This window comes from Salvia splendens, chromosome 16 (assembly GCF_004379255.2).
Source record: "Salvia splendens isolate huo1 chromosome 16, SspV2, whole genome shotgun sequence".
NCBI classification, from domain to species: domain Eukaryota; kingdom Viridiplantae; phylum Streptophyta; class Magnoliopsida; order Lamiales; family Lamiaceae; genus Salvia; species Salvia splendens.
Window position 1 is genome coordinate 9,667,004 of NC_056047.1, and position 20,604 is coordinate 9,687,607.

Genomic DNA, 20,604 nt, shown 5'->3' on the forward strand with positions numbered 1-20,604 from the left:
TAACTATATTTTATAAGTTACTCAATAAAAATTTAGTATTCATAAAAATTCAACAATCCTTGTAAACAAGAAACCATTTTTTTAAAAATGGTCTCACTGCGGATGACGTGCTTGCAAATAAAACATTTAAAAAACCCGGATAGGATATACGTGGTTTTTTTATCCAAAAAAAGAGAATAGAATAAATTATCAAAAATAATTACGAAGATTGATATCTGTCCAATAATTTAAAAAAACTATCATAAAATCTATGATATTCAGATTTAAACTCAAATATTTCAGAGTCGAAAAATCATTCGTACATAAACTTTATTGTCAATAAATTAAATAATGAAATTTATTCACAAAGAAAACACATGGAGTATTATTTAGTTGAAAAATATGAACAATAACTATAAATTTTCACTATAAAATAGGAGTAGTACTAACAAAGAATAAATTCAAGCTTATATTTTTTCTGGTTTAAAATTATGAGATGGAACATAATTTAATCAAAATTCATAAGTTTTTTGCAATTAAAAAAAAACTAATACTCCTATAAATTCAACTAAAACGGTTATTATCCCAGGCAAATCAGTCTCTTGCTTTCCAATTAAGCAAATTAAAAAACTTTTGGCAAAATAAAAGTAGAAGATAGTTACCGATTCCCAAAATTTTGCAATTCCCAACCACAACGATATTCACTTGTATTCTGTCTGAACTCTGAATAAGTTTCACTATCACCTAGAGTTCTCCGATCAATCGCCGCCGATCAACCGTAATTAATGGCATCGGCGTCGTCGACCACTCTCACCAACGTCATGCTGGCGATCCTCGAGAAAAAGACCAACTCTCTCGACCTTTACCGGCCGCTGCGCAACTTCATCGCCACCAATTACTCTGAACGCGAGGCGCAGAATCTGGAGGATGATCTCGAGACTCTCAAGCAGCTCCGCTCCGACGTCGAGCGCGGTGCCGGAGCCGACTCGCTCTCAGCTCGCCGCGACCTCCTCCAGAATTACTATAAAGCCCTATGCGCGGTGGAGTATAGGTTTCCGATTTCGCCGGACAAGGATCACGCCAATACGGTGTCGTTCACTTGGTTTGACGCGTTTAAGAACCGCCAGAAGGCTTCTCAGCAGAATGTACATCTCGGTAGGTGCTTGTGTTCTACTGATTGACTGATTGATTATTGATTATGAAGTTCATGTTCTCATCTTGCTGTGAGAGTTTGCATGTGCGATTGTTGCTGTGAGGCGAAATGTTCTTATGCCTATGCGGCATTCTGGAAATTGCAATTCTATCAAGGATTGATGTTCATAGCTGATGGTCTATATTCTTGGTAGATGTAACCTAGACTAAGGAAAGGAGAACGTCATCAATTTAGGAGGTTTTGTTTAGTTCAAGTGTTTTATTGATTAGTAGTAATTCAAGCATAAATAACTTGACTAACTCAATTGCGGGAAATATGAGAACCTTTTTCTCGCTCAAACTCACTATATGCTCATGTGAATTGATTTTTCATTGTCCTAATTTGTCTGTGTAGAAAAAGCTGCTGTGTTATTTAATTTGGGGGCAGTGCACAGTCAAATGGGTCTAAGTTTTGATCGGTCTGCTGTGGAGGGCAGGAGGCAGGCTTCACATTCATTTATAGCAGCGGCTGGGGCATTTGCATTTTTGAGAGATAATGTTGCAATGAAAGCATCGGTTGGTAGCTCAATAACACAAGATATATCTGTTGAGTGCGTGGGGATGTTGGAGAGGCTGATGTTAGCTCAGGCACAGGAATGTGTGTATGAGAATACCATAGCTAAGGGAAGCAGTGCTGGAGTCTGCGTGAAGATTTCAAGACAGGTATGTGTGTCAGCTAAAGGTTTTCCTGATAATCCTTTGCTTGTCTGCGGGCATTATGTTTTAGAAGTGCTTGGCTAAAATTTAGATTATATATATAGGGAATGGAGACAATCCTAAGAAGATCTATTTCCTTATGGTTTATTCTTGGCGAATACACATAAAATTCATCAAAGCTTTAAGATAACCCAGTTTTTATTCTACAGTGTTTGGGTTTGCTCGCTTTGTCACATCTTCTTTTGTTTAGAAATATAGTAGTATATCATAAATTAGGCGTGGAAACTTCTATGTTTTTCTTGGAGGTCTTATCAGCTCCCATGCTTGGTATTAAATAGAAAGTGAGAGAGGGAAAGAGGAAAAATTTTATTTCTTTAAATTGCTATATGTGTTCTTTAGAGGGTCTAGTTGTCCTGGAAATATGCCTTGTTAGGTACCTGGTGGGTTGCTGATGTATCTAGTTCTCAGTGTCTTCTTTCAGTTTTGACTGTTAAATTGAAGAGCTCTCTTCATGCTCCTGCAATGTCTTTTGTCATATAAAAACCAGAAAAGATATTCTTATAATTTTATCCGCCTGTAGTCAATATATAGTATTTGGTTGAAGACTTGGTTGTGCCAATTACTTTCATTAAGTGATAGATTGTTTACCTGAAGGAACTGTTGGCTTCCGAGGAACATGTTTTTTCCATTTTGCTGTATTACTATTGTGTTTCTGTTAGAGAATGTCTATAATAAAATAATTATCTAATCTACAGCAGTTTAAGTCCTTAAGTTTAATTTCATTTGACAATAATTTAAATGACCTTGATTACAGGCTGGGCTATTCTACGAGGAAGCTTTTGCACCGTTGGCTGTTGCCCCTTTAAATCAGCACCTTGACAAAGGCTGGATTGCCCATGTTCAGCTAAAAGCAGCTTTGTTTTATGCAGAGGCTTGCTATAGGTATAGTTTAGAGCTACATGATAAAGAAGAGATTGCAGAGGAAATTGCACGCTTAAAAAGTGGGGTTAATGCCTTATCTGAGGCCAAAAAAACAGCTCCTAGAGGGGCATCCCAACAGCTCTTGGATGCAATAAACAAATTAGAGATTAGTATGAACCACAATCTGGAAAGGGCTATGAAGGAAAATGACAGAGTGTACCTAATGAGGGTTCCTCCTGCTAGTTCGTTATCACCACTTCCCGCATTTGCTATGGTGAAGCCTATGCCAATGGGTGAGGTGTTGGACGCAAGCAGGGAGAGGATGTTTGCAAGTCTTGTTCCTGATAGTAGTGCCAAAGCCCTTTCTAGATATACTGAAATGCTTGATGACATTACTAGGACCCAGGCTGAGAAATTGCAGCAAGGAAGTGAACTAGCTCGAGTGAGACTAAAGGAAATGGATTTGCCCGACTCTATTCTTGCTCTAGAAGGGAACTTCACTCTACCAACTGCACTAAAAGAAGAGGTGGAGGCAGTGCAGATATGTGGTGGCCCAGCTGGTTTGGAAGCTGAGCTTCAGCAACTGAAAGATTTAAGGAGGGTGAACCATGAGATGTTGGTACAGATAGAGGAACAGTTGCAGAAGGAGGAAACAGAAGATTCACAGTTTAGAAACCAATTTGGAAGTCGGTGGACACGACCTCAATCGAGTACCCTAACAAAGAATTTGCAGGACAGATTAAATAGGTTTACAGCTAATCTGAAGCAAGCTGCAGAAAGTGATGCTCGCATCGAAAGATCCATTAGAGAAAACGCAGCACTTTTGTCAATCCTTGACTGCCGTCCAGTAAGCCTTTGAACCTCACTTGGTAGTCTAGTTTTGCAGTCCTTGATATCTTGAAGTAAACTTCTTGAGTATTGCCCTGGGACTTGTAAAAAGGACATTCAGAAAATATTGGTCGACTATGAACATCTTGGCCGCACATCTGTGTCTAAAATACATCATGGTCTACTTAATTCCGCAATATGATAGCCTGATAAGCTCATAGGCCTCCTTGAGGTTTGTGGGATCTTTATCATACACTTAATAAGGAATCTGATAACTCAAGAATGTTCATGGTTGACTGCCTAGGGTGTTGATATAGGATTTGAACTTCTTAATTTTCCAATTTTCTTTAATTAAGAGCTCGTAAGTTTTTCTCCCTGCAATCTAGAATAATATACTAGATCTATGTTGTATTATGCTTCATAGTGTAAAAGAGAACAATGCAACTTGTCTCTATTGTTTTCAAATCCTCCCTTCGTTCTTTAAAACGTGGCCCATTTTACGGGTACATGGATTAATAAATGCTAGGTAAGTGTGTTGAGTGAAAAAATAGGCCCACATTTTGTTATAAGGGTATTGTATTCAATTGTAAATAAGTTGATTGAGCAAGGAGAAAATATACAGGGTAGAGGTGGGGTAGTTACCACAAATGGAATGAGTAATGTTTTGGGGGACAAACTAAAATGGCAAAATGGATAATGTTTTACGGGATGGGTGGAGTATTATCTTGCAGCCCTTTTTGGTGTAGCTTCTTTTGGCAAAAACATAATACTCATGATTTCTCATTTTTTGGCTTGTGATAGATTGAATCTGCTCTGCCAACTCTCGCTAGGCCAATAATGTCTCTCGATGCAAATGAAGATGCTGTGGTTGGAGCCTTGAAGCAGAATTTGGTATCTGTTTTTTTTGAGGCCTTTCTTACTTTTTAAACCCAATGATAAAAATATCTCAAACTTCTTATAGGGCTGGAAATAGTCAATTTTTTCCTGATATGAGGCTTGGATATGCATGAATGAACTTACCCATTTTTTGATACAAGTAAATGTTGGGCTTAGCAATTAGTGTGCACTTGACACTGTTTCTTTATTTGTTGATTCATTTTTGATTAATCTCAACTGTGAAAAGTTATAGCCATGAACTTATAGCCGAGAATGGTGGTGAAAAGTTTTGACTCTGTATACCATGATTGAGCATTGATATGCAGAATGAGAGATGGGAATTTTGTTGTTTCTCAAAGACCACTCTGGAAGTTCTGTATCAAGAATCTTCTAACTGTTTATGTGTGTCTGCAGAGGAAATTGGAGATTCTTGGTTCTCACAGAGCAAGCCTGGAGGACATGCTGAAAGAGATGAAGAGGAAGGTAATATGCATTCAGCTATTGACTGGGGGTTTTTATTTAGTTCCTCATCTCAAACTTAGCGCATTCCAATTTTTATGTGGCCCATGTTTCTTATCTGAGATATCGAGTTTTCAACTACTTAAAACTGTGTCTCTTGCATGACCTGAGCCATCTGATATATTTTGTGTTGGATCATTGGGCATATGATTTTTAGAATGGGAATAATGAGTTTAGCACATTCCAATGCATTATGTGGCTATGTTTCTCATCTGACTTATAGAGTTTACAACTACTTAAAAATTGTATTTCTCTGTGGTTGATTTGAGTGTTCTGATATATTTTGTGTTGCGTCATTGGGCATATCAATGTTATGGATGGCGTATGGCGGCTTACGGCGGTAAGCCCAAAAACCGCCACAGGGATATGGCGTATCAGTATGGTGGGATATGGCGGCCGATAAATAAATTAATAAAATATTAGTAATATATGTATATATAAATTCAAAAAATTAGAAAATAATAAAAAATTGTAATATATCAAGTTATCAACTATTAAAACAATAAATAAAGCATAAAGTCATAAGCAATTATATAATATGCCTACCATAATAAGTCTTAGTTCAACAATCAAAATATAAAGTCATCATCACAAATTCATAATACATATCAAATCTAAATTAAAACCATCCTCAATCATCACCATCCCCAACATAGTCATCCTCCACAAGATAGTTATCCTCATCCTCATCGATATCATCGTCCTCCAACGAAGTAGATCCTTCTTCTTCATCCCCAACTTCTTCATCTTCCAATTCTTCATCAACAAGCTCTCTTTCTTCAACCACTGTCGCCAATCTGTCTTTCCCTAATTGGCCTTTCCTTTTTCTAGATGTGGTTGTGGTTCTTGAGGCTTTCCTAGAACTTGATGATGTAGAAGCTTCTTTTCTTTTCTTAGACCTAGTATATGTGATAGGCTCTCCAATCCCCGACGACTCGTAGACAGTATCCCAATCAAGTGAATCTCCATCAAAAACTCTATCACTGATACAATTTCGGTTACCTTCAAAATCTGGGCAGTGGGCTGCTCTAGAAGGACCGGCGGCGACGGTCGGCGGCGGGCGGCGGACCGGCGGGCGGCGGCGACGTGACTAGGGCAGTGGGACTGGGGGCGCAGCAGGTTGGGTTTGTTTGTGAGGGAAAGAGATACTATGAAAAAAAACCCAAGATTTTGACTTAATTGGCATTTTATTTCATTATTTGGGCCGGGTTAAGGGTTAAAAATCATTTGGGCTGTGTTATTTGGTAATTGGGCTGAGGTTTGGGGCAGCCCAACCAAAAGTGACGCCATAACTGCCATGGCACCGCCATGGCGCCTCACTCATGGCGGCAAATGGCGGTCGCCATAAAAAAGTTTTGTGGCAGCTCGTGGCGATGGCGTTTTTTCCAAAACCCGCCACGCAATGGCGCCACGGCGGCGCCATGGCCGCTTTTTAATAACATTGGGGCATATGCATTTTAAAATGAGAATATTGAGTTGCTTATTTACTTTTTTACTCCAAACTATTACTACTATATTCTTATTGTTAATGAATAGTCTGATATCATATGGCTGATCCAAACAGAAGGAGCTACAATTCTATTTTTCATGGATACCATTTAACTTGATTTTACTACCTATGCACTTCTTCTCTCACTTCATTCTAATTCAACCCCCCCCCCCCCCCACATCAAATGACTTGGATTTCATTCTTTTAGAATACATCAGTCGTGTGAAAATTCTACTAGTTCAGTTTTTCAAATGGAACTCGTGTAAATATAACTAATTTATGTTGCTTGGCCATATACATTTCTTGCATAGTTTAATTGATTGTTATCACATTTGGTTGACTTACTGTGCTATGGTTCAGGATGACATTCTACCTAAGTTGATGACATCTACTGGTTCTCAAGAGGATCTTTTCAGGAAGGAGTTGTCGAAATATGACAGCATTTGTCAAGAAATTGCTGAGAACCTTGATTCTCAAGAACACTTGTTAGCAGAAATCCAGGTCTGTTCGGTGGACTCTGGTTGCATCTCTTCATCACGGTCATCTACATGCAATTTTTGCATACATATTGTGCATGTGCATGAACTTCTATTGCACAAGTTTCTGATTGAAAAACTTGGGACAACGTTAGTCTGAATGTCGCATCAGTAGTTAAATTTGGGTATAAAATTATCTCTTTACCCTCATCTGCATTCAAAATGAGATTTTTTTTAACCTTTATATACACTTTATACCGTTCTCTCAAAAGCCTACAGGATGTATCCATTATTTAATCAAGTCAAACTTCTTCATCAATTGAATAAATTGTTCTGTGAGGTCTAGAAGCGAACTCTTAGTCTGTATGTGCTCTAACCCCGAGAATGTGTTACATGTAAAAGAATGTTATTCCTTCATAAAAGAGGCTAGTCTGAAGAACCACCACCCCCAAATGTTCAAACTTTCTGCAAAAAAAAGTGATTTGAGAAATAAGCTTCTTTCCTGTGCATTAACTCCCCCCCCCCCATCTTAGATGGCTTGTCCACGCTCAGTGCCACAAAATGATTGAGAACTACAACTGGTCGAAATGCGTTTTGTTCTTTGTATTAATAAGTATTGCATGACTGAATAATTCAAGGAAGAGCGCACTGCAGGGAGGTTCTTTTATTGTAGATGACTTGTCAGGCAGATGAAGGCATTTGATTAGTTCATTTAACATTGTCTTTTGAGCTGCCTCTCTGAATCTCTTTTAAATATTTCCTTCTGCAGTGCCTTCTTACCCAATGTTTCTTGAAATGGATTACAATGTGGATGTGATTAAAAGCTTTATTATTCATTTATGAAATTATTCGTTAACTAAGCATTAATTTGGTATAGGCTCAAAATGATGAGTTCGCTGCTATCTTTAACCTAGAAGATTATAAAGGTACATTCTCTAGTTCGTGATGTTCTGGGGTTATACATGGCATGCCTGGACATTTTGTAATCCATTTTGCTGATCTATCCAATCAAAGCTGGTGATTGTGATATTGAATAGATTTAACTATCATCTTGATACTTGTCTTTGTCTATTTTAAGAATTCATAAACAATTAAACATTCACATTGATTGACAAGTTTGTGATGTATAGTTCTCATGTGGTAATGTTAGTTCTATGTGCTAATGCTTCTCGAGTATGTCTCCAAAACTTTAAACAGGCAGCCTGGACAATATTAAATCATAATGTTTAACATTATGGCATAATATGCAAAGGACTAATTACATTCCCCGACCAGTTTGCTAGAATATTTCTGATAGAGTGAAGGGTGGAAAATCAGAAATAATATTACTGAAAGTCCTGAGGCATAAACTCGCCTACCAAATACTTTAATCCAAAGCATGACTTGAACAACTAAAAAAGAAAGACTATATACAAACTCTAACCAAGCCATATGGGCCCCATGGATTGGGACTCGACCCAACTATATAAAAACAACTGAATAACTGGAATGCATAAATTAAACTGCATTGCACTGTGCCCTTCCAAAAGCATGCTTAGGAACCTTGCTGTTTTGATCTTGGCTGATAATTCTAGATGTGAATGTCTTTTCTTCTTTGCATCCTTTTCCTGCAGTTAGTGATGGTACATGATGAATTATTGCTGAACTTGGTACATGCGAAGATAGTTAATTTACTTTTTCGGAATTGAATTTACTTGAAATATTTAAGACCAGTAATGATGCTTAAAAGTTAACTGTTTGGCTTACTGTGTATTGATTTTCTCTTGCTTTTACTTGACAGCATCCCGCGAAAATGGATACAGACAGATTGAAGCTGCAATAGCAAAGTTCCGTGAAATTAAGGACAACATCAATGAAGGACTGAAGTTTTATGTCACCCTTCAGGTATAAATGTCATGCTTCGGAACTGAAGTTTTATGTTACCCTTTAATGGAGGTTGAAATTTGTTGTAATCAAGAAGTAAATGTAATGTTTCTGCATAGTAAGTATAGAAGTTGTACTTGAAAGTTGCAAGTAATAGGCCTGGATCATACTGCTACTGAATCCCTTAATGAGATGTATTCACGTGCCTTCTACATCTGCCCTATGGGTTTAAAAATACCTGTCAAAATGATTGTAACTATAGGAACAGCTGAGATCAAAGTGTAGGAGAAGATAAAATCTTTATGTGGACAAGGCTAGATGTGGAGGACTTACTTCATGTCACAAGCATAAACTACCAATAAGATGTTAAACTTCATTTTAAGAATAACTGGATGAGTAGTTTAATTTTCGGGTGTTTGCTAAGATGTTACTAATGTGGAAGGTGTAATTAAAATGATTAAGATTCAAGGTTTTTTCAAAAATGATTACTGGAAACTTCAAAGGAGCTTATATAAGAATAACTTCTTAAATATTGTCTTATTTCCTTAGGAACACCATTCAACAGGGTAATTCTCTAGTTTCTGTTATAACCATGAAGATTCATTTATCTGACAATTTTCTTTATTTGGGTTTGTTTTGCAAAACAGGACGCTATTTCAATCGTAAAGCAACAGTGCAGTGATTTTGTGTTGACTAGAAATATCCAGTGTCGTGAAATGCTTGAACATGTTCAGAAGCAGATGTCTGGTCTTAGTTTGCAGGATGGAAAAAACACTGCTAGTTACTCATTTCCTTCTGCTGGGCAGCCTCATCAGACTCAAAGAATCAATTCTCAACAGCAGCATGACCCGGGGTACATGCCAAACTCATCTCAACCTCCGGTTTCCACTTACCAGCCAACTATGCCCGTTTATTCTCAAACTCCTCCATATAGTCGCCAGCAACAATCTACACCTCCCTATCATGCACCCGTTTCAAGTTCATACCAGCCTCCCCAACAGCAACAACCTCCAGCAAGCCATGAATATGGGCAACCTGCATATCCTGGTTGGCGGGGTCAATACTACAATGCCCCTCCTCAGCAAGCTGGATCAATGCCGCGCCCTCCTTACACTATTACACCTCCATATCCACCTTCCAACCAGAGTGGCTACTACAGACAATGAATTTTGCTTACTATCTGTGTCAATGACTTCATATGGATCTCGTCCAATATCATTGTTCAGGCATTAGAGAGATTGAGGTGTCGGCTTCTTCAATATTGAACTGTAACGGATCTTGCAAATGTGTTGCGTGCCTAGAGTTTGTGGATTATTCATTATTTTGTATATCATTATAGAGGTTTAGCATCTCAGTTGTATATGATAATAATTGTGTGCTTTTTCCTATATATAGCTATAATATAAATATTCCATACCATCGGAGCTTCTTTTGTTACCATTGTAATTACAACTTTGTGGAATCCCTGAGTTTAATTTTCCTTGAGTTGTTTTAGTTTGATACTCGTATAATGTTGTAGTATTGTAACATGCTCTTATCAGGTTAAAGGGTTTTTACCATGCAGCATATGTGATTGGTGCATCAGTAAATTATTCATATACTTCCTGAATATCCATTGAAAGTTTCAGTATTCACCCTAACTATTGCTTGAGTACATAACTTTATTCTGTAGAATATCTAGCAAACCCAAATCGGTAGCACAGTACAAGCTGATAACAGTTTAGATAGACTTTGGTTTTGATATGGGATGTGGTTGTATATAAGAAAAATATTAGGGTTATCACTCAGCTTTGCTCTTGAGGAGTACAAATATTATTATTGATTTCTCATTGTCAGGGTCCAGGAAATGTGGTGAAGCTGCAATTTTCTTCTCGTAGCAGTCAAATAGTCCATCCATGACTTCACTTCCAAAGTGATTTATCAGCATTCCCTCAAAGACTGCCCTGAGGTATGCAGCTCGTGCTTTGGCGCTGCACAAGGTGCGCTTCCCTGGATTGTCAAGTATTTCCATCCTTTCGATACTGAAACTGTTACTCCTCTCAATTATCTCCTTCAGCTCTTGGGGGATGGTAAAATACAATGGAAAGTTGAACTGTCTACTTTTTGTTCGTTAACTATTCCCTGCAAATATGCTGAATAAGCACTTTATGCAATTTGTAATCTTTTTTACAAAGTGAATATCTAACTTCACCTTATTGGCCATATCCAATAGGCAAGAACCTAGAAGATCAATTTCCGTTGGGGTAGTGAAGGATGTGGCGGAGGGGTCTGAAGGAACTAGAAGAGCCATTAGTCCTCCAGCCACCAGCTCCTCTGCCCTAGCTTCTAGGAATGACTTGATATCATGAGCATAATGATGTGAATAGGCCTCAACCACTTCTTGTTTGGCCCCTGTGTAGTGAACCTTGCCTGTGTTCCATGCTGGAGACATATGGTCTGCCACAGCCTTTGGCACTTGAGAAAGCCAGTTAAGGGCACAAGTGCAGTAAGCAAAATCAAGGGATGCCTTGGGGAAAAGGCGACCATGAAAAGGACCAGGCAGCATAAAAAATTTATTTGGGGTGGGAGTGATCGGAAAAGCATTCATTAGCTGATCATTAAAGAACACATGAAACTCGGGGATTTGGGTAATTAGCCCTTTTTCTGCTATTAGCTTCTTCTCAATGGCTTAAGTGATTATCTGAATATAAGGAAATGAGTTTCTTCCTGTTGAACAGCCAAAATCAGCTAGTTGATGTTTGGGTTGAAGAGAGGTGGCTAATATCAACTTTGGCTTCTATCCCTTCTTCAATTACTCCTCTCTGCAGTAAATGGAGAAATCAGGTTAGAATTAACAAAGTAATTTCTTGATCTTAGATTTCAATTACTTCCTGCGCAAGTATCAAAATATACACTGGTAACTGAAATCTAGAGATATTTTTACCTGGTAAGAAGAGTTTTGTGCATAGCTATACTGTCCCCCTCCACCATTCATAGCGTAGTGGCCTAACTACGACGAGCTTTCCTTAGTAGTTGTGCTGCTCATATTCAGCTCTGTTCTGCGGTTTGAATCCGTCAGCGAGGTGGATGTGATTCGGACACAAGTCCGAGGGTGTTGGGAGCAATGCAGAGTAGCATAATACTGAGGCATGTTTGTGTTAGCGTCTGTTGCATGGGATTATGCGCTTCACATATGTGCTTCAATTATAACAGAGCATCAACTAGTAAAGTAGTAATAGAATAAAAAATATCTAGCTTGGGGGCTGTGGTCATGTACTTATATTTGCATGTCTGCTGCACTGTAGTATTGACTATCATTACGAGTTAATTCATCTATTTGTCGAAGAGAAAGAGAAGTCCGACGACCTTAGCTAATCCGTTGGCGGTTGTTTGACTTAGGAAAGAAATGATTGATTAATTTTATAAATAAAAAAAGGTTTGGCATGGTGACTGCCGGCGAAGTCCTCGGAGCTAGTTGCCCTCTTGGCAAATGCTAGTTAGTTGGCACATGAGCAGTGGGCTAGTGGCGGCGGAATCCCTAAAATTTAATAATTCTAAGTAATAATTGATTAAAAATAATTAAGATTTTCATTATAACATTAGAACTCATCCCACTTTATTGGTAGGTTAAAAAGTGATATAGATCTCTCTTTGTCATCAAAGGATATAACAACATTCACAACCGTGATCTTCATGGCAATCTGACTCTTAATTATACATGTGCTTTACACCACTTTTGACCATTTTTTATTCTATCCCTTGATTACACTTCATTAGAAAACCTGAAAATCACATAACAAATTCCTAAAAACAAACAAATTCCTAAAAACAAAAAACTATATAATTTAAATCCTAAAAATTTAAAATTACATAATTAAAATCCTAAAAATATCAAACTACTCCTCCTGAGGCATGGTTGGTAGGCCCAAAAATTATACTCCCTCTGTCTAACTCTAAGTGGAATATTTCTATTTCGGCACGAGATTTTATATACTGTTGTTTTGTGAGTTAAGTGAAGATAATAAAGTAAGAGAAATAGAAAAGGTAGAGAGAGTGATATTTCTATTTTTAAAAATGTGTCATTTAGAGAGATTCCAAAAAGGAAAATAGTTCTCTTCGAGTGGGACGGATGGAGTACTATGTGGTCCTCTTATATTGCTTATAACATCATTATCCAAAATCAAGACCAAATCTCCACCCTTAGATTTTAAAATGGGTGGATGAGATTAAGTCTTACAAATTTCAATAAATAGTAGACAAAATATCAGCAAAATGGTAAGATCGCCATTCTGTTATCATATCATAAATTTCGTGTTTTTTATATCAACACAGTGTATTAAAAATATCAACACAATGATATGCGTATTTCAACACAAGTACACGAAAATATAAATACAATTTTATTGAGATTTTACATGCATTATATTGAGATTTTTTGATATATTTGTTGATAAAAAATCTGTTTATCAACATATACGAAAGCTGAAATAAAAATCATCAAATTTCATCATCCGAATGCCATTGGAGCATATGCAATTGAGATCTCATTATAATCTTTATAAAAGTACCTTTAATTTGATATATTTTTTGGGAAAAAATAATTTAAATCAAGAGAGTTCCGTAAGTTAAAGTTTTAGGGTATTTTAATAAGAGAAAATTGACATTAATACCCTTTAATTTTATTTAATAATTATTTAAATTTAACATATAATCCACTTGACATTATATCAACCATTAGATCTCCTAATCTAATGGTTAAAAATTGATCTTAATTTTGAATTACTAATTAGTTAGCAATTGATCACATCCCGAGTATTATAATTTTAGTTTATATATAAAATGAGTATAATTAAACATAGAATACATAAAAATACTAATTAATATATAAGAATAAATAGTTATAATTTTGTCACTACGTGGTGAAGTGATAAAGGAGTAAGACTTGTCAACTCGTTACCGTTCCACACATCAATTGAATTCTATGTTGATTATACTCACTTTTATAAACTAAAATTATGTAATTTTTGGGCCTACCGACCATGTCTCCGGAAGAGTAGTTTGAGTGTTTTAGGATTTAAGTTTATAAATTTTTAATATTTAATATTTAAATTATGTAATTTATAGTAGTTTATATAAGAATTTGTTGTGTAAATTTTGAATTTTTTAATGAAATTTAATAAATGAAATGTTTTTTTATATTATGTGTGTGTGTTTTTTAAAATCGGCTGGCCAGTTCCAACTGAGCATCTCTAATGTGTGTGTTTTCATAACAATGAAAACATTAAATTCAAATTGACATTGTGATAACGTCAATGAAAAATCATTCCGTGGTGTATTTTATTTTTTTCTCCAATTAATACATTAAATAACAGTATCTATTGATGCAGAAAATGAAATAATTTTGCTTTAAAGTGAGGCGAACAGAAAAGCGAGAGTGAGTATACTCACTATCTACAAAAGGTTAGTGTTAGTCTCACGTCAAATTAAGAAGTTATAACCGCTTCACACAATTCATAATTTCAAAGTAGTTTTATTGAAAATCAACATCGATTCCTTTTCTCATAATGTACAGAAAGCATTAATAGTAACTTATTTTATTACTCCTTATAATCAATATGCTGATCGAAGCCATGCATGCATATAGTTAGTGCTGCTATGCTATGTCGTCTTCCTCCTTTTCCCAACACCTCCCTCTCTCTTCTCTTTATATATATGCAACAACTTTACTCAACTAATTTCATTTCTACAAAATCACTGATAAAAAATGGAGACACGGTTGTTGTTCGCCTCCCTCAATCTATTTCTTTTAGCAGCTTCCGCCACCGGGTCTAAAATTCCGGCAATTTTCATATTTGGGGATTCGATCTTCGACGCCGGAAACAACCGTTACATCCCAAATTGCACCGTTCAGGCCGATTTCCCGCCCTATGGATCCAGCTTCTTTGGCCGCCCCACCGGAAGATTCACCAACGGCAGAACCGTCGCCGACTTCATCTGTAAGTCTGAATTCACATTAATTTATTGGGAAATTGATGGGTGAATTAAGTGTGTGTTTGTGCAGCTGACTATTTAGGCATTCCACTGCAAAAACCATACATGGAGATTATGAACGCAACGGAAAAGAAATTTCCGGCGAACGGAATCAACTTCGCCAGCGCCGGCAGCGGAGTTCTTCCGTCCACCAATAAATTTTCTGTCAGTATATTTTACCTCTTTTATTTCTCTCTCTGTTAAATTACAATTTTTTGCATGTGAAAATCATTCTCTTGATTAAAAATTTGATAACTATATATGTGAATGGCTGAATGCACTGTTTCTAAGTTCCAATTAAATTATTTTGAAGTGCTTGTTTCGTCGTCGGAATATTTGTTGGTGTGATGAGAAATTACAGGAGAATATTTCTGGGTTTGTGGGCCTGAAAACATGAAATTTTAAAGGCTGTTTAGAAACTTTTTTTAATTAAAATAAAAAAGGTGAAATTATTAGGCTTTTTTCTCACTGGGTGGAGGCTCTTTTATGGTTTCAGCCTTTGACGTATACATTCTATAATGTGCCATGAATAATCTCATTATCAATTCAAGGGCTATGATTTATAAACATTAATTGGAAGTTTAATATACTTAAATATGAGGTTCACTTTTTTATATTGATCTTATAATAGAATGTGAGTGAAGCGAGTTAGTGGAATGCGAGACCTATTTACCATTTACAGTAAAAGTGAAATATGACTCTTGTTGTGAGATTGACCGTAATGGCAAAATGTGACTCTAATTGTGAGACGGAAGAAGTAAAATAGTATTTTTAATAACTAATTAGCGTTTGTTAAAGATGCATTATCACACCTTCAATACCCTTTATCTTCGTTCGAGGCTTCCGCCCATAATCTTTACCAGCAGATCCAGCTAGCACAAAGAGGCAAGGGCATATACAAAGCACACAGACTTCAATTACTAAAAATTAGCTTTTCTTTTTCCTTTTTAGGAAATTAACAATTTGAAAATTAGTTTGCCATTTCAGTCTTCGCTTCGCTGTTTGTGAATTAATATCCCCAATTAATGAAGTGGTGTGTTGATTACAAATATGTTGATGTATTGATTTGTAAAAAATGTGCAGGGAGTGACAGCAATCCAAGTCCAATTGCAACAATTCAAATCACTAGTCCAACAAAATGAAATAGACAGAAAAGTGGTAAGAGATTCGTTGTTCTTGATAGAATCAGGATCGAACGACATATTTGGCTACTTGGAACCATCAACCTCAACACCCGATGCCGGCTATATACAATCCATGCTCGGACAAATCCACAACTTCGCCGACACCATCGTCAGCCTTGGGGCCCGCCGTGTCGCCGTGTTCGGACTAGGCCCGGTCGGCTGCGTCCCAGCTAGGTCCAATCTGCCCGGTGCCCCCCTCGGGAAATGCTACGACAAGCTGAATACAATGGTGGAGAAATACAACATGGGGTTGCAGAATTTGGTGAAAGATTTGCCTCGCACCCACCCCGGCACCATCGCTGTTTTTGGACGTGTTTATGAAACTATCCAGACCTATCGAGCGCATCCTACGCATTATGGTCATTTCTTCTCTGCTCTTTTTCGTCTACCTCTCTTCATTTTTTTCAATGCATAAATAAATTATCGAACCAAACACAGACCTTTAATTTCAAAATTTGATTGTGTTGGACAGGGTTTGTGGATGTGGAGAAGGCTTGTTGTGGATATGGGAAACTAGGAGGAGAGGTGCAATGTGGGAAGATGGGCTACAAATTGTGTAAGAATCCAAATGAATACTTATTTTGGGATTACTTTCATCCATCGGAACGGACTTACAAGCTCCTTAGCAAGGCCTTGTGGGCGGGCGGCCCGACTTATATTACGCCCTTCAATCTTATGCGCCTTGCCAATATGCCCATCGCCTAATTGTTTTGGCTTCAAATTTCATTGTTACTCCTCCTTTAAACTATGAGGATTATCCAAATGTTTTTAGATTTTATTTAAATATGGGGATTTTAGTTAATTCATCTTTTATTTACTATAGATTATGGATTTGGGTCATGAAAAATATATGGTGCATCTATTCTACAATTTTAGGCAAAAGGTTGATAATTATGACTATTGAATAACAATAAGTTATATTTACAGGTTGTAAAAGTTGGGGAATATACTTCCAAATTATAGACAGCTCTTTTAACTAATTTGGATCGAACACTGAATCAATTTATTGAAAGTGAAGTGAGAGATAGGGATTTAAATAGAATATTCACCTAACTTTAGAGAACAAGTTTGAGGACATAATATTGACTGGTTTGGTCCAAGTCCAATTAAGAATCTAGAAGGCCACCATGGCCTCATTTATTTCATTTGGGGGTGTTTTCCATAACAAGAAGAATTCGTTGAAACTCGTTGATTAGAGGCTTAGAGCACCCGCAGCAGCGGGCGTCCCGGCGGACGTCCGCCATTAGGCGTAAACCCGGCGGACGCGGACGTCGCTTGCGGACACCGGAGTTCCGCGGCTTTCTGACGACGTCCGTCGTGACATCTGTCGTGACGTCCGCCATTGCGGTGCCACGACGGACGTCCCAATTTTTAATTAAAAAAAAACTCTATATATACGGCTCGTTGAACTTCATTTCATTCGCACCACTTGTTTTAACGAGTTTCTCTCTCTCTACGTTCATTTCTTTTGAAGATAAATGGAGCACCACGATAGTGATTCCCCCGCCACGAGCGAGTCACAAACGCCGAATTTTCCCGTTAGAGTTGGGGGAAATGCCGGCAGAAGTGCACCGATGTCCGGGATGATGCCCAGAATGGCGCCAATGATGCCCCAACCCCAAATGACGGGGATGATGCCCGGGTACTACAATATGTACCCCCCTTGGTGTGTAGGGATGGGTGGGATGATGCCCCAAATGCCCGGGATGAGTGCCGCGATGACAGGGATGATGCCCCAAATGCCAGGGATAATGATGCTCGGGATGATACATGGCATGCCTGCCGCTGCGGGGGGAGCAGACAGGGGGTTCCCCAATCACTTGGGGACAATGTCTATCGCCCCTACATGTATTTATTGTCTAGTGATTCACCCCAGAGTACTCATCTGGAGACTTAGTTCACCGGCATTGAGACTTTCTCTTTTGAGGAGTTGGGGCTATCTCCGGTCAGGGAGTCTCCCATTGAGATGCCACCGGCGGCAGGGAGGACGCGGAAGCAAGGGAGAGGGAAGGGCAAGGGCACTACCTCGTCCTCGCGTGCGGGGAACGAGGGTGGGGCGGGGGCCGAGGAGGAGGAGGAGGAAGCCGACGGGAGAAGAGGACCATATGAAGCATAGGAGAGTGCGTCGCGCTGGCGAAGGCCTGGATTAGTGTAGTCGAGGATCCCTACGTCGGGGCTAACCAGCATATCGACAGAATGTGGTGGCGCATTAGCCAAAGCTACCTCCAATTCAAACCGACAGGTGGGATGATGCAGGGCATGCCTGCCGTTGCGGGGGGAGCAGACATGGGGTCCCCCAATCACTTGGGGACAATGTCTATCGCCCCTACATGGATTTATTGTCTAGTGATTCACCCCAGAGTACTCCTCTGGAGACTCAGTTCACCGCCATTGAGACTTTCTCTTTTGAGGAGTTGGGGCTATCTTCGGTCAGGGAGTCTCCCATTGAGATGCTATCGGCGGCAGGGAGGACGCGGAAGCAAGGGAGAGGGAAGGGCAAGGGCACTACCTCGTCCTCGCGTGTGGGGAACGAGGGTGGGGCGGGGGCCGAGGAGGAGGAGGAGGAAGCCGGCGGGAGAAAGAGGACCATATGAAGCATAGGAGAGTGCGTCGCGCTGGCGAAGGCCTGGATTAGTGTAGTTGAGGATCCCTACGTCGGGGCTAACCGGCATATCGACAGAATGTGGTGGCGCATTAGCCAAAGCTACCTCCAATTCAAACCGCCAGGTGGGAAGCCCCACGATGGAGAACAATGCCGGAAACAATGAGAGCGGCTGAGGAGGCAGCTCAACCGATTTGCCGGCATCTACCAAAAAAACCTCTGCACGGCAACCAGCGGCATGTCCGTCGATGATGTGAAGCTTCTGTCTCACCAGCAGTTCCCCGACAGTGCATTGGGTTTCGGGGAATTCAAATATTGGGAGGTCTATCTTGTGGTGCAGACTTCCGCCAAGTTCAGTTTGGGTGTTGAAGCTGGCTGGCCGAAGCGGACGAAGATCAACGCCTCCGGGGAGTACAGCAGCAGTGCCGGTTCCCACGAACTCCCTGACGCCGAGGCAGAGTTCCCGACCCCTCAATCGTCTTCAAGCCGCCGTCGCCCGGTTGCACAAAAGACTGCGATGCGGATGGCTAGGGAAAGCGCCAACGGGTCCCCCGAGGTCCAATTGGCAGCTCCTTCCCAGATCGATCCCAAGCTCCCCTCACTCGCCCGCATACAGAAGCATGAGACCCTGATACACACCATGGAGAAGTGGTATGTAGTGAGTGACCCCTTATACAAGTTGATGCTGAAGGATGTCATTGATAGTATGCGGCGCGATTTGGGGATGCCATCCCTGCCCGTGAGTGACGCCGGGACCTGCTACGGGCACGACGGGACTGGCGGCAGGGAAGACGGGGAGTGAGACGGGGGCCGCATTTGTCGAAGCTTGAGGTTATTTTTTTTAACTATGTTTTTAATAATTATGTATGTTTTTTGTTTTAAATAAAGTGGTTGCATTTTCTCCGTATTTGTGTCGAAATTTTAATTTCGTAAATTGTTTAATTCTGTAAATTGTGTAATTTGGTGAATTTGGGAATTTTTATTATTGTGGATGTTCGTCGGGATGTCCGTCATTGTGCAGTGGGATGTCCTTATGACGTGACAGTGCAGTGGGATGTCCTTATGACGTGGCAGAAGGTGTTTTTGGGAAGTCTGTCGGGATGTCCGCCGGGATATCCGTCCCACTATGGATGCTCTTAGTATGCACCTACCTTCGACTCAACACTTGGCAAATGCAGAAATTATGACCTTTCTTAACATAAATGACGTGTATGAACATATCATTATAAAGAAACAAAATTGATACAATCATTTACATATCGCTATGGTCTTATCCCATGTATTCAAGTCCAGTCACATAACTCCCTACTTTATTATTTTTTTTAAAAAAACACAAAGTTCATAGTATAATAATTAGCATAATGGTGTGGTCTCATGGATAAGAATGACAATAATCAGTCCTTGAAATAACTACAATATCTTACTATTAAACAAATTTGAAACTATTAGGTTCCAGCTTGTTTTAGTTATTTTGATGTTTCACCAAATTTTTATTGGGCTTTAATATGTTATTATCCAATCAAATTAATACGAATTCAAAAAAATCTCCAATGCATTTCTTTCGAATTTAAGTGTCAATGAGTTTCGATTAAAAAAGTATTAGGGAAATGTGAATTAAACTAGTTTTAAACTATGCAGTAATATTATATCCCCGTCCATTCATTAAAAATATTTTCAGACCACTTTGATCTTTATTGTATTAATATTGATAATATGAATTTTTGCATTTTTAAAAACTTTTTATTGAAATTACCTCAATCTCTTAAGGGGTGTTTATTATTTTCTTTATTTGATCACTGATTGATTTCTTTTTGAGATTTAAAAAATACCAATATTTATTAAATTAAAATAAAGATAGTAAAATATAGAAGAAGATAAAGTAAAAAAGATAAATAGAAAAATATAAGCACGAATAAAATAAGAGAGATTGTTTCAAGTTTTCACACGCAATTCTTTAGATACCCCTGCCGCCTCCTCTTCCCCGACGACCTCTGCTCCTCCGCCCTCCAC

At 38.7% G+C, this 20,604-nt stretch overlaps 2 protein-coding genes and 1 pseudogene across 3 annotated transcripts; 2 read left to right on the forward strand and 1 right to left on the reverse strand.

Moving 5' to 3' along the window:
* The first annotated feature begins 616 nt into the window (after positions 1-616).
* Positions 617-10,293, forward strand: LOC121771667 (vacuolar-sorting protein BRO1-like). Of its 2 annotated transcripts, none has more exons than XM_042168500.1 (9): positions 617-1,134; positions 1,526-1,833; positions 2,642-3,595; positions 4,378-4,467; positions 4,867-4,935; positions 6,821-6,961; positions 7,814-7,862; positions 8,717-8,820; positions 9,447-10,293. In XM_042168500.1, the coding sequence occupies exons 1-9, from the start codon at positions 765-767 to the stop codon at positions 9,963-9,965; spliced, it is 2,604 nt and encodes an 867-aa protein (XP_042024434.1). In that variant the 5' UTR covers positions 617-764; the 3' UTR covers positions 9,966-10,293. The 2 variants fall into 2 exon arrangements, with proteins under 2 accessions (XP_042024434.1, XP_042024435.1); XM_042168501.1 differs by having other exon boundaries at positions 1,007-1,134; positions 1,608-1,833.
* Positions 10,294-10,579: 286 nt separating this feature from the next.
* Positions 10,580-11,929, reverse strand: LOC121771322 (annotated as a pseudogene).
* A 2,543-nt stretch (positions 11,930-14,472) lies between these two features.
* Positions 14,473-16,878, forward strand: LOC121771123 (GDSL esterase/lipase 6-like). Its single transcript, XM_042167909.1, has 4 exons — positions 14,473-14,774; positions 14,840-14,973; positions 15,892-16,351; positions 16,465-16,878. Exons 1-4 carry the CDS (start codon positions 14,543-14,545, stop codon positions 16,695-16,697), a joined length of 1,059 nt encoding a protein of 352 aa, XP_042023843.1. The 5' UTR covers positions 14,473-14,542; the 3' UTR covers positions 16,698-16,878.
* Positions 16,879-20,604: the final 3,726 nt, after the last annotated feature.